Here is a 19,922-nt window from a genome sequence, read left to right as displayed (position 1 = left end):
CCCCAGCGTGTCTCCTCAGGCCAGGTCTCCTCCATGGTGTCGCACTCATACAGCGTGTACAGTGACTGGTGTGGACACAGAGACGACCTTGTCTCCTGTCACAGTGGGACCACTGTGGGTTTGTCTGCTGTCAGCGTGATGAGGGATATAAAATGCCTTTAATGTCAGTCCTTTAACCAGTCAGTGAAACTTTTAACACCTTCAGCTGGTCATATCAAAGACTCTCTGGGGTTTCCCCGGCTCTGGGGTTGGACAGCCGCAGGTTGTTAAAGCAATCGAGAGGCAATTTATCTGAATCTGATCAGACAGCAGGCAGACTATCTTTCCCTTGGTTCCATGTTTTATAAAAGAAGATGGTAAAACTGGACCAAGATGACAAAATTGACAAGAGATGAGAATACTTGGACTGAAGGAATGAGAATAATGAATCGGTAGCTGGGTTTTCACTGCAACGTTCTGCAAAATAGAAGGTTTTAAGTTGACAAAATGCACTACGAATGGTCTGTGTTTCACTGGGCGATGTTATGGGATTAAAGTTGAGTTTTCTCCTCTTGCGATAGTCAGTCGGATCACTGAGACCTGATGGATGTTTGGCTGGGAATTTTGATTGAATTCACCGTGGGAGCGTTTCATCGAATGGGGAAAAACGTGTTTCCAACAGAGGTGGACAAAGTACCCAAGTTCATTACTTAAGTCAAAGTACAGATCCCACTGGTCAAATGTTAATCTGATTCAAGTGAAAGTTGTACAGTCAAATTTTTACTTAAGTTAAAGTATTGAAGTAGTTGCTTTTAAAAATACTTAAGTATTTAAAGTACATTTTCTGTCAACGCATTGTTGTATTATTGCCACAATGCTTACAAACTCTAATGCCGCTATCAAGGACAGAAATGTGAATTCACAAAATGAACGCATGCTGTGCTATCATAGTGGTTTAACATTAAGCTAGCTAGTTAGTGAAGCTCCACCTGACATGCTAGCAAACTCTTTTCAAACTCGAAATCATATTGGGTAGCTAACGCTACTAGAAAAGAAAGATTTCTGCATTGTTTATTTGGCAAGATTATGCTAAAACATATTTCTGAAAAGACTTCAGATAAGTTAACGTTATTCATGTTGGCGTAACTCCGTTTTTACATGCTAACTAACAGTGTCACGTTAACTAGCTATGTGTTAACGTTAGCTGTGGACAAGGCTACAGCAACTTGGCGGGGAAATCCATAGAAAGTCATTTGACTAACCAGACTGCGCAGCTATTGCATTGTTATCGCTAGCTTTAAAGCACATAAAACTTCATTGCAAGCTTTCTCTTGGAATAAAACATTTACATACCTCGATATGCTTCTGCAGGTCAGACGGCGAGTTTTTGTAGGCTGTAACGTGGTTGATTTTCAGCAAACATTTAAAACAAAATGAATCTATTACTTTCAGAAAACTGAAACATGGGTTCTAGCTATAGCCATGAGTGCGTGCGTTCCCCAGAAGAACCGCCTCCTTTCATTCTGCCATCAACTGATCGTGTTCAACAATGCTGCGGAGAAATCACTGATCTTGATTTTATACAGTCTATGGACGTGACGTGACCCTAGTGATTACTGATCGGCTGTCTCAGTGTCACCTACGAAAGAAACAATCACGTTTTAGAAAAGAAAAGAAACATCCATTTTCAAAGCTGCTTCATCGTAACGAGGACCTTGATAATGTTGTGGAGTGAAAAGTACGATATTTGGCTTTCAAATGTCTCATCTCATTATCTCTAGCCGCTTTATCCTGTTCTACAGGGTCGCAGGCAAGCTGGAGCCTATCCCAGCTGACTACGGGCGAAAGGCGGGGTACACCCTGGACAAGTCGCCAGGTCATCACAGGGCTGACACATAGACACAGACAACCATTCACACTCACATTCACACCTACGCTCAATTTAGAGTCACCAGTTAACCTAACCTGCATGTCTTTGGACTGTGGGGGAAACCGGAGCACCCGGAGGAAACCCACGCGGACACGGGGAGAACATGCAAACTCCGCACAGAAAGGCCCTCGCCGGCCACGGGGCTCGAACCCGGACCTTCTTGCTGTGAGGCGACAGCGCTAACCACTACACCACCGTGCCGCCCTGTTCCTCGATCTTTAGTTTGCAATTTCACATTAGCTGTGTTTGAATTAACACACAGTGCATGATGTGGTACAGTACAACTACATTCTGAAATCATACATGCTTTCATAATAAAATTTGGAGCTGAATGACTGAAATGAGAGACATGGAAGTGTTTGTTTTTGGTATTAGATACAGGGTTGGAAATCATCATTTATTCATGAATGAAGCTGATATTTATGACTCGGGTGTGATTTTTATTATTAACCTGTTTTTGATATGTGTACTAATTTCTGTGTCATGTTTCAGTGTATATTTGTGTTGGCTACTTGTTGTGAATCAGATTGCCCAAGGGGACATTAAAGATAATCCAATCTGTTTTACTTGAATGGATTGAATCTAAATGTCAGAAACAGGCTGCCTGGGAGACTGGAGGCGACTTCATGTGTTGTTTTTTGGGGAAGGTTCAGGAATAAAAGCTCCAGTAAACTGATAAAACAATACAATAAACCTGTAGGGTTGTTTGTGTGAAGAGAGACAAACACCAATCCCAAGTTTTGAGCCTTTTTTTGTTCTTCGTCGCTTCGTGTCTCAAACGCATCCCCTTCAGTGATGAAGTGCACTGAGCAGGCTGCAGGAAGCTCCGCCTCTCCTCAGGGTTGTAGGGTCTCGGTGCAGGGGGGAGGGGAGGTGTTCGGAATACAGCCGCTTTTTTTGGAAATGGGCGGAGCGGAGGGCGTGGCCGTGTACAGCGCACGAGCTTAAAAAAAACGTGGTGTGACAGAAGTGGAGTAAGTTTAGAGAGCGAGCAGAAATAAATACACCCTCGGCTGGACAGACAGACAGACGGAGCACGTTGAGGGTCATGCCGTCATACGTCTTCAATCAGTTCGTGGACAGAGATGATATTTTGTGCAAGGTAACATGCTTTATTGATTTCTCGTGTGCAGCTTTGGGTTGGGGTGTTTGTTTGCATGCAGTGCAGCTCATGTGTTAATGAAACTCAGACATGCAACTTAAAAAAAAAAAAAAGTGCACAAACTTCTTCATATTTCAGTGTGAAAGTGTGTGTGTGTTCATGCTGTTGCATTGGGAAATGGGCCAAGAGTTCTCAGACCTGAAGATTATTCAACTGGTTTGTAAATTGATTGATTTATTTATTCATTTAAAAAATTTATTTTTAAAGTTGTGTGAAAATCTCATGCTTTTTTTTTTTTTACATCCATCACTCTGTATAAATACTTGTCCTGCCCTGAAGTTGAATCTAAACAACTTCTTCATTTACGTTAACTGCTACTTGCCCTCCTTTTTTTGGGGGGGGGGGAGTACCGACCTCAGGTTAATTGGTGCATCATGTGCGCATGCGCAGACGGTTCAAACTCGAGCCAAACTGATTACTGCAACATTCATTTTATCAACACACCAATGTCTTTTTTTTTTCTTTTCTTTCTTTGCCCAGCAACTTTTAAAACTCAATATGGGTGAGCTGCCAAAGACTTCTGCATCAGCTGTTGGACACCAAAATCCCGAATCATCAATAATTTCTAACAACTGGGCCCAAACCAAAGAACTCCCTGTGCCGTCACGGTGGAACAGGATGGGCTTCTGGTCAGAGCGTGCCATCAGTATGGTGGAGGACGACACTGGAGGTCTGGGCTGGGCATCTGACAGGCCTGGGTCCATGTTGAGTGCGGTGTCTTTCAGCAGCTCCATGTCTTCGCTGTCTTCCAATACCACTTCTTCACGTTACAAGACTGAACTGTGTCGCACCTTCACAGAAAGGGGCGTGTGCAAATACGGGAGCAAGTGCCAGTTTGCTCACGGTTCCGAGGAGCTACGTGGCATCAGCCGCCACCCGAAGTACAAGACTGAACCGTGTCGCACGTTCCATTCGATCGGCTTCTGTCCATACGGCATCCGCTGCCACTTTGTGCACAACAATGATGACGATGCCCACCTGCGCCATCAACAGCCCTCTCTTCCCACAAGTACCCAGCGTCCGCCCCTCCTAAAACAAAGCTTTAGCTTCGCTGGCTTTCCTTCCAACCCTCAGTGTCTCGATCCTCCCTTCTCTCAAGCGTCCTTCCTTGGCATGCCGTCTGCCTCGCCACCTTCCTCAGGCACCATCTCTGACCTCTTGGCCATGGCATTCCCTGAGTTCCTGCCCTCAAATGACTCCGGCTGCTCCAGCAGTGAGCTGACTCCTACAGCCACACCCTCTCAGATGGTGCCTGGTGTACCTGACCGAATTTTCAGCGTTTCACTGGGTGCACGGAGTCTGTCGCTCACGTCGCTCTCGGACCATGAGGGACGTTGTAGCAGCTCGGCCAGTAGCCTGAGCGGCTCCGATTTGTCTTCGGCTCACGACGGCACTGCCAAGAGGCTGCCCATCTTCAGTCAGCTGTCACTGCCTGATGGTTTCTGCAGTGAAGGCAGTTCAAGTTTCTTCCTTTAGAACCAGAGTTCCTGTTCTTGCACAACTCCTAACCTTGATTATAGATTATACTGTCCTTGCTATATACTTGATGATATTTGTATTTGAACTTAGTGTGATGAAGAATTGTCCATGTGTCATAAAGAAAGAAGTGGAGAAGCTTTTTTTTTTTTTTTTTTTTAGCACCCTTCCCCCTTTATGATAAAATTCACAATCACGATGTGACTCTTTGGAAAAAGAGTGATGTTGAATTGTGGGTTCAGAGTGAAACACTGTAGGGAAACAGTATTTAGATTTTGATTGCTGGTTAAAAGGATTATATTAAAAAAAAACCCAAAGAATTTATTTTTTTTTTATTTTTTTTTTTTTAAAAACAATGTTCTGTGGATTCATCATTTCTCTTTATGTATGGAGATGAATTTTCATGTTGATGTTTCTTCTAGGAACTGCTGCAGGTAAAAAAAAAAAAAACAACCAAACAAAAAAACTCCTGTTCTTTTAAATAGTTTTTTGGGCAGCAGATAATGATTAAAGGGTTAAGAGTTGCGTCTTCTCACTTTGTTTATTTTCAGACTCAAGTCAGTATTGTGATCTGGAGGGTGTGTGGGTGAGGTGTTTTTTTTTTTTTTTTTAAAGATTTGAAACTGTGATGAGGTTGAGTGTGTGACTCTTTCCTCCTTTCTGATTTTCTTTTTTGAAAATGGTTCTGATGATTTTTTTTTTCTTCCCAAGGCTTCCATGTTTATACTGATGTAGAGTTCATGAATCTTCAGCTTGACTTTTTTTTTTTAACTTATTTTATTGTATTTATAGAAAATGTTTCAAGTTTTGTGTTAAGTTTAATATATTTTTTTCTCCAGTTTTGTACTGAAAATAAAACTTTTACAATTATTTAGAGCTTTTGTCACGTCATAGTTTTTTTATTTCAGAAACCAAACTTCTGTGTGAGTTTATCAATTGGTCTGACTGAATTGTAGGTTTTTTATAAATGGTGTGGCTGTGCTCCTGAGACTGCACAGCTCTCTTCTGTGACGTGGACGTCTTTTGTTATTCTTCACGTGGTGTTGGGGGTTGTGAGGTTGGCCAATCTAATCTCGTATGGAAATCGTGGCGCTTTTGTGTCCTCAGGGTCACACCCCCGAGTAAAATCACCAAATTGTTGGCTTTAAATCCCTAATGCTTTAGCTGTATGTGACACTCTTTTTGCATTTTGTCTTCAAGTAAGTTTGTGAGCTGGTAAGGGCAGGACAGCTACAAGTTACCCTTATGTCCAGCTGGGGTGTTGGTTATCACTCTGAACATCACTAATCAGTATGGACTGCACATGCAAGTGGATTATTTGTCACAAAGTACTTGGGAGATAAAATGTTTACAGTGGCGAACCTTTTTATATAGGCTATTTAATTTAAGAAAGTGTTGGTTTGCCACCTTCTGTGTGCAAACACCGTCATCTCCCAAAGATATAAATCCTACATGAGGTTCAGTACAGAAACAGCCAGGCTAAACGTCCTTCAAAGCCTTTTTGGAGTCTGTACTTTTTTTTTTTTTAAACTTGAATAAAGACATTGAATGAATCAGTACTTTTACCGGAGACACCCCCCCCCCCCCCCCCCCCTTTTTTTTTTTTTTTTTAAAAACGCCTGTCTGTACTTCTACTTCAGTAAAGAATCTGTGTACTTTGCTGACCTCAGGCTCAAGTCAGTGGTGTCATTTACACAATTTCTTTTCTCCATGAAGGTTGTTAGCCCCTGGCCCAAACAAAGTTTGTTGGAGGATATAGAAATAGGTTCCGGCTGTCCGTCCGGTCACGTTTTTGTTTCCGGGCCATATCTTTTAAAACTACTGAAGATATATCTTCATGAAACTTTGTATACATATCAAGCAACATGTGAACTGGTGGCTTTTACAATTTTGGGTTTTTGAAAAAGTATTTTTCAAGTTTTTACTTTTTTTTTTTTTTAAAAAAAAAAAGGATTTTGGCTTAGTTTCTATAAGAGCGATGTTCGTTTCTGGAGCATATACCCAAAACTATTCATGATACGGATTTGAAACTTGGTATACATGTTAACAAGGTGATTGTAGATGTGCATTTTCATACTAAGAAATTTTAGTTTTTCATGTTTCCATGGAAACAATTTCATACTTGGTCTCTCAGGTTTTGTTTCTGGAGCAGAACTTGAAAACTGAGTGGTTTTGTCTTGAAAGTTGGTATACGTGTTGATTTAATGTATATGTACCTTTTTGATACTAAGAAATGAGATTTTAATTTTTAGCTCATATGGACCAAAGGTCCAGTGGGTTTATGCCATGGGCTGCTGAGGTAAAGAGGTAGGGTTGGTTTCCTGCAGCACAACTTGAAAAATGTGACAAATAGTATCTTGAAACTTGGTATATAGGGTGGGGGATATAGATGACTCTCTGTCTTCGTGTTTCTTTACAAATCTTGACAATCATAATTGTGGGAAATGTTTTTTTTAGTGGTGAATACTTATTTGGAGATGTTAAAGGAACAGTCCACCGTATTTCCATAATGAAATATGTTCTTACCTGAATTGAGACGAGCTGCTCCGTACCTATCCGAGCTTTGCGCGACCTCCCAGTCAGTCAGACGCAGTCCGACGCGCTGTCACTCCTGTTAGCAATGTAGCTAGGCTCAGCATGGCCAACGGTATTTTTTGGGGCTGTAGTTAGATGCGACCAAACTCTTCCGCGTTTTTCTTGTTTACATAGGTTTATATGACCAGTGATATGAAACAAGTTCAGTTAAAAAAATTGAAACGTAGCGATTTTCTATGCTATGGAAAGTCCGCACTATAATGACAGGCGTACTAACACCTTCTGCGCGCTTCGACAGCGCATTGATTGATACGGAGCTCAGATATCAATGCGCTGTCGAAGCGCGCAGAAGGTGTTAGTACGCCTGTCATTATAGTGCGGACTTTCCATAGCATAGAAAATCGCTACGTTTCAATTTGTGTAACTGAACTTGTTTCATATCACTGGTCATATAAACCTATGTAAACAAGAAAAACGCGGAAGAGTTTGGTCGCATCTAACTACAGCCCCAAAAAATACCGTTGGCCATACTGAGCCTAGCTACATTGCTAACAGGAGTGACAGCGCGTCGGACTGCGTCTGACTAACTGGGAGGTCGCGCAAAGCTCGGATAGGTACGGAGCAGCTCGTCTCAATTCAGGTAAGAGCATATTTCATTATGGAAATATGGTGGACTGTTCCTTTAAAGATTCAAAACCCATCACTATGATGATAAGTGATCCTGCTTAGTCAAGAATAACTTCAGAAATAGTCACTAAATGTGAAAGCATGAGTGTGAATCTCATCAGCTGTATTTTGTTACACAGTCCATTAAATCATTAATGTGAAGTAAGTTGAATAGACTTTTCTCAGTGTGTCTCTCAGTATCAGGGATTATATACCACTCTCATACCCCCAAATTTAATTAAGAAATAAAGTAGTATCTTTTTTTTTTCCTCCTATAACACATGAAATGTCTTGGAGAGCAAAAAGGGTGAGGGTGAAATTAAATTCTCAAAATCCTCGGCAAGGTCACTAACAAGCAACCGAGTCCGTTTGTCATTATCTTGTCAGGAGAAACAATCCCTTTGGTCAAGCTTGGCTTTTGAAAAAGGTGGGACAGCGAAAGGGTTAAACGGTTCTACTGTTCCCTATTGTGCATGAGGAAGATTCTCCCACATTGCCTAGTGAGCCTGCACAAAGGCCTGCTGCATTCTCACACAGGACCCAGATCATGTGGAATCCCGAGCAGATGGCAGCATTCACCGAGACTTCAGGTCAAACATATGCTCTCCAGCCTTGTGGATACAATGGAATCTCTCAGAGCGGAGTGTGTGTGTGTGTGTGTGAGAGAGAGAGAGAGATGGGGGTAGAGATCTCTAGTACTGTACAGCAAAAAGAGACAAGAAACCTTGGAATCCCTGTAAAACATAGAATACAACCATTCTTACATAATGCAACACTTCCTTGGAGAGGAACGTGGGGTGTGAGTCGATAACAGGAGTTAAAACTCATCAAAAAACCCTCAGTTCCTGTGAGATCAGAAATGATGTGCAGAAAACTGAAGACTAGTGCTCTGTGCTGAAGGCTGAATCCTAATACCCATCCTTCCATACTATCGTTGACTTGCAAGTGACGTCAAAGTAAAATAGAAACCCGGATGTTGGTGGAGATACAAATGAGGGGTCAAGCAACATTCCATACAAACCATAGTCACGCGTGTGCAACTCTTTGATTTTCCACTGCTTTAAGTGATCTTTTAGCTCTGCCATATCTTTGTGCTGTATATATGGTTGTGATCACAACAGTCCTCGTGACCGTGGTACGTTCCGATTTTTTCAAATTCCGTCCGTGATTCGGAAAGAGGGCGAGGAAACTCTGAGGCTTAGTACGGAGAGGAGACGAGCACGGCTGAAAAACCTCGGCACGGCTGATCTAACAGAGGCTAAAACCAAAACAGCTCGCGTTTGCAGTAATCATTTTATCTCAGGTGAGATTCAAAAGCTTTCTCAATAATATCATGGAAGAATTTTATTTCGTGTTGCTAGAATCTTGCTATAAAACGAGCGTTCTCTTGTGGTTCACTCGGTCGTCGGTATAATTTTAACATGTGTATTACCGTTTCGCTTCTAGGAGCACCAGCAAAATTATACGATAGAAACAATCCAGACTGGGCACCCACTCAGAAAATGGGCTGTGTTTCGTCCGAGGTCAGACTTGATTCTTCGGCAGCCTAAACAGATAGAACGCGATATCTGGGTATATCAGATATCTGGGTACATCTTTCAGAAGGCTAATAAACCAGTTTGGCTCACACTAATCTCACACTGGGGTGGCACGGTGGTGTAGTGGTTAGCACTGTTGCCTCACAGCAAGAAGGTCCTGGGTTCGAGCCCAGCGGCTGGCGAAGGCCTTTCTGTGTGGAGTTTGCATGTTCTCCCCGTGTCTGCATGGGTTTCCTCCGGGTGCTCCAGTTTCCCCCACAGTCCAACGACATGCAGGTTAGGTGGTGGCTCTAAATTGTGAATGTGAGTGTGAATGGTTGTTTGTCTCTGTGTCGACCCTGCGATGACCTGGTGACTTGTCCAGGGTGTACCCTGCCTATGGACCCTTTTCACGTGACGTCACGACAAACGCGGCCGCCATTTTGGACATGTACTACCAGTAGTTTACCACAGCCAACATTGAGGAATGGCAGCAAAGAAAGTGTTTATTTTCAGCAAGACTTCCATCATGCCACTATATTGTTGTGCACCTGGATGTAGTAACCATCAACAAACAAGGCAAGGTTTATCATTTTATCAGATCCCGACGGAGAAGATGGATAGCGGCCATTAACAGGTTGGCAGCCCTCGGCATACCAACGCTTGTGTAGTGACCACTTTGTTGGAGGTAAGACGAATAAAATTAGCCAGAAAAGGCATTACATTGCTGTTAACCTTCTGTGGCGGCGAGTGTGTAACGAAATAGGTTAAAATAACCCATTGTAACCTCTTTGTTCTTCTGTAGTAGCTATTGTTGACTAGCTAATGTCAACGTCATAATAGCTGGTACGTTACTGTAGCAATGTTTACGTTCAGTCATTTGGATGACTGTTAAAACCTTTCAGTCTCAAGTTTTTCCTTTACTATATTTACTAGTTTACTGTAATTATGATCCGGCAGCTATTTACACCGGATCCAGTGTAAATAGCTGCCGGAGCCAACGTCCGAGAATTAATCAGCGCGCTCTGGCTTGCTCGCCCTCAAATTAAGCAGCGCGCTTCGGCTTGCTCCCGGAGTGTTCCGGCCGAGGTTCCGGAGCACGCTCCGGCTTGCTCCCCATCAAATTAAGCAGCGCGCGCCGGCTTGCTCCCGGAGTGTTCCGTCCGAGGTTCCGGAGCGCGCTCCGGCTTGCTCCCCCTCAAATTAAGCAGCGCGCGCCGGCTTGCTCCGGAGCAAGCCGGAGCGCGCTGCTTAATTTGAGGGGGAGCAAGCCGGAGCGCGCTCCGGAACCTCGGACGGAGCACTCCTGGAGCAAGCCGGAGCGTGCTCCGGAACCTCGGACATTGGCGTGTATGTGTATGGCATGGCGATGGGTTTTTAACGACATAGGTATACAGATCATGTGGGCTGAAGTCAGGTAAAGACGAGGGCTTCGTGTACTTCCGTACGTCAGTGAACAATCCTGGTGGAAGCAGGTAAACGTCGTTCTCTAAGCCTGCTAACCTCAATTTTTACAAATACCTCTCCCTCTGCTCGCCCTGTAAATGTCCTACGTCGCTGGATAGTGAAGGTGTTTTCTGTATTTCGCTCCTTTTTCTTTTATGTTTTTCGTTTGTCGCCTTCCTCGCATTCAAACTGATTCGAGCCGAAGTCCACTACATGTCCAAAATGGCGGTCGCGTTTACGAAGGTCACGTGACTGAAGAGGGTCTATAGTCAGCTGGGATAGCCTCCAGCTTGCCTGCGACCCTGTACAGGATGAGCAGTTATGGATGATGGATGGATGATTTGACCTCATGCCCATGCTTTTCTATGGAGTATAATACAATGTTGTTTTCACTCCTGACTATGTGACTCCTGGACCAGCATTGCTGCCTCACAGCTCCACACTTCCCAGTTCGATCCTGAGGTTGAATGTCTGTGTGAGGTTTCATGCACTGTCCTCTTGTTCGTGAGAGTTTCCTCCAGGTTCTCCGGTTTCCTCCCACTGTGAAAAAAACACGTACACATGCAAATCGGTTTTGTTGAGTTCCCAACTGGTGTAAATGAGTGTGTGAATGGTCCCCTGTGACAGACTGGTGTCCCATTTGGGGTGAATTCTCCTGCCTTTCACCCAGGGATAGGTTTGTGGCTTCATGGGGTAAATTGAATGAATGATGCTCTGCTGTTGTGAACACTCGCTGTGACCTTTACCCTGCATTTATACTGCTATTTCTACTATGAGGTAGTAAGGCATGTTTACCACCAGAGGACAGCAGAATCTTATTTGTCGAAGGAGAAAAACTGCCCAGCAAACTCGAGACAATTTTTCAAAACCAAGATTCCTGTGCAATAGTGTGACTGTTCAATAGAACTCTTAAACACCAACCTTCATTTAAAAACAAATGAGTATCATTCATTCGTCTTCAGGAACGTCAGCCTATCCTCGGAACATTGAGCGTGAACACTGGATGGGAAGGCAATCCTTCACAGCACACTATACACACACTTATTCACACCAAAGAACAGGTCCGAACCACTGATCCATCTCCTGACATGATCCTTGGTGGTGGAGGAAACTGGAGAACCCTGTGGACACAAGACACAGGAAGGATCTGAGAAACTGCGCACACACGCACATACATGAGCTCAGGATCACACGCTGGAGCTGTTAGTGACTGCTGCTCCAAGTATTTATCCTAAAAGGAAAAATAATAGCTGTGAACATCACCACCTCCGTTAGCGCCCTTCTCTACTGTTGTGTAATGTTCTCTCCAGTTAGTCATTAGGAGCTCGGCTCTCTGAGGAATTACGCAATATGTAAAAGACCAAGTGTGTACATTTCACTTCAGTCACCTGAGCTTTAAACAAACAGCTTTTTCAGAGGGACTGATTCTATATTATCCAACCCCAGTCAGTTAAAGGTGCAGTCCATGACATTTCATATGAGTGTCTTGAGGAGCTTCACTCGAAGAGCCATGTTGGACTGGTACTAAAACTCCTCCCCTGAGAATCAATCAACCAATTGTAGCCTAGCAACTGTTACTAGGCATGGGAACGTCTGAATAGTACATTCAGGACGTTCCGCCATGCTGCCGTGGTTGTGTGTGAGATAGATACACAACTGGATGTCCAATATTCCAAAACATTAGAAAAACAGTTTCTCATTTTTCAAAGTTAAGATGCAGGAATTGAGGTGTAGGATCCGAATGAAACCATATGGAAGGTCAGATTATCAGATAAACCTGTCAGTCACACAGAACACAAAGGTCTGATCTGTGTATCGAAGATACATAAGTTGTTGAATCAGGATGATGAGACCTCGCTTGTGAACAGTGATTTTATGACTGTATATTGCTAAAACATTGAATAAAATGACAATAATAAACATAGCTAAACTGTAGGCTAACAGTAAACTCACTGCTGTAACCGTCTTCAAATTGAACCTTTTGAAAACTTTACAGTCACAATTTGCTGCACCTCTGTGTGTCCATGATATGATCATCTTTTGATATATATTTTGGGTTCTTGCATCAAGTTTGAAAGTATTTCAAAAAAGCAAAAAGGTTTGTCTCCCTATCCTTGTGAGGACCTTACACTGACATCATTACTAAAGCAGTTCATTAATGCTGTGCCTACACCTTAACCCTAACCTTAAAGTTAGACTGCCTTTCAGATTTTTCAAGTGTAGGTCATAAAAAGAATTTTCCCCGACACCCAATTATTTTTGTTTAGTGGACCAAAAGCCACCGAATTCAAATCACAGACTTCCAATTTTATTCGTTTTTTTAAAAATAGAATGATTAATGAATTTTAAGCCACGTGGCCCGAAATTCTCCGCTATTTTTTCCTGCTTCACCATGACCCAATACAAGATACTATGTCATGCATGACGTGGTGGGCTTTCCCCGTTCGCGTAAGGCATTGTGGGATACCAATTTGAAACAGGAGAAAAAACGGAGGACGTGAGTGTGCAAATGAAACATGAAAGACCGACTACAGTAACGGAAAACGAAAAGAAAAGACGTTACGTTATATACGAAGGAAATGAAACGCAGGACCAAACTAATAAATATCGGCGCTCAGCGAGCACCTCGGTGTGATCAGTTGTTCGTTTAGCGACAGAATGATGGAACTGTCAGTGCACGGTCAAAGGTAAACCTGCGCATGCGCACACACACGGACTTCCTCTGTCTGCTTGACTGTGAGAAGCGAGCGATTTCATGCACATTATTTGCTCCAATCCCCTCAAATTAGATAACTTCCCAGCCACAGAATGGCCTGGCTATTTTTTAGATATTACAAAAATAAACATATATCACAATTTCAGAGAGAACTAAAATTCACCAATTTTATGAAATCGAAAGGCCATCTAGCTTTAACCTCACATATGAAAAGGAAACTTTTTTTTGTTTTTGTTAAAACAGCAACAACACTTTCCTGATGGGGACCATCCAGATGCCCCCACAATGTCAAAATGGTCAGATTTTACTATCCTTGTGGGGACGTTTGGTCCTCAGTAGTATATAACACACACACAAACGTACAGTACTTTTAGCTTTGAGGGGACTCATTGACATAATACATTTCCTAGCCCCTTATCTTAACCATCACACCTAAATGCCTAACCACGCCCTTTACCCTAACCTAAACCTCATTCTAACTTGAACACAACTGAGTTTAAACCCTCAAACAGCCCTTTGAAGAAGTGAGAACCAGCCAAAATGTCCTCACTTCCCTAAAAATGTCCTCGCTAGGTTGGTAAAAAAAAAAAAAGTATTCTGTTCCTCAATATGTAACAAGTTCAAGTACACACACACACACACACACACACCGAAGTACTAGTTAGTCAAGTTCGTCCAGTTATCAGCATGTGCTATGGTGTTGTGAGATGAGGTGACATCAGAAGAAGCTCACGTGGACACTCTGTGAGAACACAAACTCCACACAGTAACCTGAGCTCAGGATCGAACCTGGTCCCCTGAAGCTGTGAGGGGACGTCATTCCCCACTACACCACCATGCTGAAACTTCACCTTTCATCAATTTTGAAACTTTAAATATGACGTGTTTCTTTTTTTATTCAAGATTTTGAGATTCTGACACATGGAGTGAAAAATGTTGAGTATGTGCACTGAAACATTTTACTAATAATGTCGTGTATGAGGGCGGCACGGTGGCGTAGTGGTTAACGCTGTCGCCTCACAGCAAGAAGGTCCGGGTTCGAGCCCCGTGGCCGGCGAGGGCCTTTCTGTGCGGAGTTTGCATGTTCTCCCCGTGTCCGCGTGGGTTTCCTCCGGGTGCTCCGGTTTCCCCCACAGTCCAAAGACATGCAGGTTAGGTTAACCGGTGACTACCGTAGGTGTGAGTGTGAATGGTCGTCTATGTGTCAGCCCTGTGATGACCTGGCGACTTGTCCAGGGTGTACCCCGCCTTTCGCCCGTAGTCAGCTGGGATAGGCTCCAGCTTGCCTGCGACCCTGTAGAACAGGATAAAGCGGCTAGAGATAATGAGATGAGATGAGATAATCATAGCATGCTGCAATCAAAGGAGGTGACAGAGTGAAAACTTGACATCAACTGACCAAAGTGCGAGATCAAGATTTAATAGCAGGCGAGAAGCATAGCTATTATTTACAAATATTTCATCTCATCTCATTATCTCTAGCCGCTTTATCCTTCTACAGGGTCGCAGGCAAGCTGGAGCCTATCCCAGCTGACTACGGGCGAAAGGCGGGGTACACCCTGGACAAGTCGCCAGGTCATCACAGGGCTGACACATAGACAACCATTCACACTCACACCTACGGTCAATTTAGAGTCACCAGTTAACCTAACCTGCATGTCTTTGGACTGTGGGGGAAACCGGAGCACCCGGAGGAAACCCACGCGGACACGGGGAGAACCATGCAAATTCCGCACAGAAAGGCCCTCGCCGGCCACGGGGCTCGAACCCAGACCTTCTTGCTGTGAGGCGACAGCGCTAACCACTACACCACCGTGCCGCCCTATTTACAAATATATATTTGTTAATCAAGTAATAATCATAGAGTTAACAAAAGCCTTTTCTGACTTTTGTTAACTCTATGGTTATTTCAGGTGCCAGTATGCATTGAATATTTGTCTATATTGTATTGTACATAGAGCTGATGGGGTAAATAAAGGTTGTTGTTGTTGTTCTTGTTGTTGTTATTGTATTTCCAGAATATGAGTACTAATAAAGTAAACACTAATACTGTGGTTGGCGTGAATACTTTCTGACTCCACGTCATGATGAGGCTTCACTAAAATGTTTGTTTAGCTAAGAACTTCCTGATTTCAGCCAAAAATGACCAGTTTCACTTCCTTTCCTTTGATTTCCTCCTTTAAGTACGTATACCAGCAGACCCCAAAAGAGGAAGTTATAAGCTTTACAACACGCAGCGACGTCGACATGCGAACTCGCACCAACACACCGTTCTTTCGTTACCTGGGTTGTCCTCTGACAGGATCTCAGACTGGGTTTAATATTAATGATAATAGATGTGAAAGTTTTACGGTTTATGAAAGCCCATAATAGGACAGATTGAAACACTTGTAAGAGATTTTGTTTTTGCGTGCTGGTATGTGAGGCGCAGGAAAGGCCTCGTATGTTCCTGCACATGTGTTGAAATGTGTTCCCGTAGTTTATGAATACTGTATGCTGGAAATCCCAGGAAATCACAGATAATGAACCAAGAGATGGGTTCAAACTTAAATGACCTTCAGACTGCCCTAATATTCAACATTCAACGCAGCCATGTGTTTACTGAAGTGACAGCTGTCCTGCCATGTTTATTCAGTTTATTCTTTTTCTTTAAATAGCTGACTGTTAAACATGTGACTCCTTTTAGTGGTGTTTCGCGTGTCGGTGTCAGAAACACTTTCTTCGTCAGCAATAAAATGAAGCTGACTTCTATGAAAATATGATAATATATTCCCAAAATTAATTTGTGTTTTGAGAAATGGTGCAATACTTCCTCGATGACGTTTTGCTGTGTACTTTTACGAGGCATTTCTTCCCTCCTATTTGGGCCTAAAAATGAACAGAATGCTACAGAAAGTTGTTCCTGAAAATCCCACTCACTCCATCTGTGCTCCCAATCCAGCAATAGAACCATAAGCAACATTAATATCCTCTAAATTTAGAATCAGAGACGAGACGAATATTCAGATGACTGTTCCATCGTGAATTAATTAATTAATTTATTAATTTATTATCGTTATTATTATTTTTGAGAGAGAGAGAGCGCAAGAGCAGTGCTTAGAGGAAATGGGTTTACAGATGGAGGGGACAGGAAGGAGGAGGCAGGCGGGGAGGGGTTTGGTTTCAGATCCTGTTGGAGCTGAATGGCAACCTTTGTGTTTCTCGCACAGCGCCTCCACTTCCCGCATATGTCTCAGAACCGACGTATTACCTCCCTAGAGGAAGGAAAGAAGGAGTGGCTGTGTTTTCTGGCTCTCACCACATGGTTCCTCTTCTGTCTGCATGTGCAGATTTGTCCAGAAGCCTGGGGCATTCTGAAAAGCACACGAAAGAATTGCACAACTGCGTTCCCCAAATACAGACAGGGGAAAACACAGCTTTCATAATACCTTTGACATGAACCTTTTGACCTTTTTCGATATACATTTGTCTCTGTGTGATAATCAAATAAAAGCCAAAGAGGAGAGGGGTTCAGAAAGAGAGAGAGAGAGAGAGAGAGAGAGAGATAGGACATTCTTTGCGACTCAGCAATGTAAACATAAGCCATTGCTGTGCACAGCTGCTTAGCTGACATATCCAGACGTTTAGACTTGACAGTTCATCTTCAGACCTTTATTTCCACTTCGTCAGGATTCCACATTGAGAAATATGGTCCTTGATCACTTTAGGTTTTACTTGATTGATTAATACTCAAATACTCTGATTTGTAACATGTCTGTCCTTTCATCGTGTCTAAACCAAACGTGTGAGTCACCAGCGGTTATGTGATTATTAGTGGATTCCAAGGACTAGTGAATTAATTCAGCGGCTTTGTATTGTGCCGTAGCTCAGAGACATCCACAGTAACAAGAAAACATACAACACAGATTTTCTCATGGATTATCTTTGAGTTTAATTTCATGCTGCAACACGGAGGATTGGGGCGGCACGGTGGTGTAGTGGTTAACGCTGTCGCCTCACAGCAAGAAGGTCCTGGGTTCGAGCCCCGGGGCCGGCGAGGGCCTTTCTGTGTGGAGTTTCCATGTTCTCCCCGTGTCCGCGTGGGTTTCCTCCGGGTGCTCCGGTTTCCCCCACAGTCCAAAGACATGCAGGTTAGGTTAACTGGTGACTCTAAATTGACCGTAGGTGTGAATGGTTGTCTGTGTCTATGTGTCAGCCCTGTGATGACCTGGCGACTTGTCCAGGGTGTACCCCGCCTTTCGCCCATCGTCAGCTGGGATAGGATCCAGCTTGCCTGCGACCCTGTAGAAGGATAAAGCGGCTAGAGATAATGAGATGAGACACGGAGGATTGAAATACTTATGGTTTCTTTAGGCATGATTATTTAATGAACACACAGTCAGTCATCAAACCAGCAGAACCATAGAAACAAAATCTACCACTATCAGACCGTGATCTAATCTCTGGCTTTTTATTGACCCTAAAATTCTTTCACAACACTGGAATCTTACTTAAAACAATCTGAAACCACAGATGGACTTTTTTCCCCTTGGGGAAATTGCATCAGCGTTCGAAATTGTGATTTCGGCTCCATCGTGCTGCTGCTGCTTCACGATGGTAGAGATGTGGATGAGCGTTCTGACTGCCTCTTTAAACACGACGTCCGAAGTGCGACTTTACATCTGATGTCAGCACAGATTCGGCCTTCCTGACATGGACCAGCCCCAAATCAATCAGACTCACTGATTTGTTTTTCTTGTGGGAAAATAACAATGAATAAGGATCCTGTGTCTTGAGCCGAGTGTGTGTTGTATTATGGTTTAGATATTACTCGGAGCAGTTTGTTCCATCTTCACATTAATTTCCTGAAGGGGTTCATCTTGGGAAGAACAATTATTCACAATCACGATGCATTACACTCCCTGCATACACAATTAACTTGAGAAGTATTGGCGCCCTTCATGAAAACGACCGAAATGACAATATCGTTGAGAATGAAGCTAATGTTCCACTCAAACACGTCTCTTTTCAATGTTTACTTTAAAAATTATTCTTGCTTGAATTAATATGTCAATAAAATCTCATCTCATTATCTCAAGCCGCTTTATCCTTCTACAGGGTCGCAGGCAAGCTGGAGCCTATCCCAGCTGACTACGGGCGAAAGGCGGGGTACACCCTGGACAAGTCGCCAGGTCATCACAGGGCTGACACATAGACACAGACAACCATTCACACTCACATTCACACCTACGGTCAATTTAGAGTCACCAGTTAACCTAACCTGCATGTCTTTGGACTGTGGGGGAAACCGGAGCACCCGGAGGAAACCCACGCGGACACGGGGCGAACATGCAAACTCCACACAGAAAGGCCCTCGCCGGCCCCGGGGCTCGAACCCAGGACCTTCTTGCTGTGAGGCGACAGCGCTAACCACTACACCACCGTGCCGCCCTCAATAAAATTTGTGGCAAAAAATTATTTCCATCCTTGAAGCATATTTAAGATAAAAAGAGGTCTTGTTTTGAGTTTGATGGCTTCATAAAACCCCACAAAACTCCAGGATATTTGAAACTAAAACCTTCTTGCATCAAAAATAGAAATGTTCAAAGGAAAACAAAATCAGTGTTATATGACAGTCATTTCATTCTCTGGATTTACAACAATGTTTTAATGTTTTAATCCATCCATTATCCATAACCACTTATTTAAGCTCATTACATTATTTGTGTTTATTTTACAACTGTTGTATGTATTCTTTATTTTTTTCTCTCTTTTTTTTTTTCCCCTTCATTCTGGAGTTGACTTGATCACCTTCAGCAACTCAGCAGTAAACTGAGTTTCATGCATTACAGCATCGTCTGGGCAACTGCATTTTGTAATCTTAAAAGCTGAGCAATGATGATTTTGTATTTTTGGCGATAGGTTCATGTTGCAACAGTACACACAAAATTTCGCAGTACACTGAAACCTTGAGGTAATGGCAGGTTCACATCAAACCCAGCAGCTTCTGGTGCTGAAGAACTGAACGAGTGATTTCATGGAAACTAACTCTTGTGTAATCAGCGTTTCAGATTATCATTGCATCATAATTTGATTCAACTGTGTATGATTAAATAGGAAGCAGCTCCACAAAAAGACTAAAAATATATTTTCATGTTCCTTCTCCACGACTGTGTTCACAGATTTTGTGTCCCGTCCGTTCACGAAGACTCGACGTGAGCTTATGCTGCACTTAGTAGTTTTCAAATCACTACAATGGGTTAGCAGACATGTACGTTTCTCTTATGATAGTTTCTTCAGGCGCATTTGAGTTCAGTGATAGAATGGAAGGCTTTTGCTACACTGAGATGGAAACAAATGAGACAAGCAGTCGTACAGTGGTTACAGAAGTGGTTACAGCCATGAAACCACCGAGCTCCATAATGGAACAATGTGTGTGGTTAGTGTTGGTTAGAAGAGTTGTTGTTTTTTACACTGTAGGGAGAGCTCTGATGGAAATAGAGGTAAGAATATTTT

General features: G+C 43.1%; 1 protein-coding gene across 1 annotated transcript; it reads left to right on the top strand.

Annotated features, from left to right (window-relative positions):
• Positions 1–2,908: 2,908 nt before the first annotated feature.
• zgc:114130 (uncharacterized protein LOC570332 homolog) lies at positions 2,909–4,653 on the top strand. Its single transcript, XM_060942169.1, has 2 exons — positions 2,909–3,011; positions 3,552–4,653. Exons 1-2 carry the CDS (start codon positions 2,958–2,960, stop codon positions 4,545–4,547), a joined length of 1,050 nt encoding a protein of 349 aa, XP_060798152.1. The 5' UTR covers positions 2,909–2,957; the 3' UTR covers positions 4,548–4,653.
• Positions 4,654–19,922: the final 15,269 nt, after the last annotated feature.

The sequence above is a fragment of the Neoarius graeffei genome, chromosome 16, assembly GCF_027579695.1.
Source record: "Neoarius graeffei isolate fNeoGra1 chromosome 16, fNeoGra1.pri, whole genome shotgun sequence".
NCBI classification, from domain to species: Eukaryota; Metazoa; Chordata; class Actinopteri; order Siluriformes; family Ariidae; genus Neoarius; species Neoarius graeffei.
This window is presented reverse-complemented; position numbering and strand designations above follow the sequence as displayed.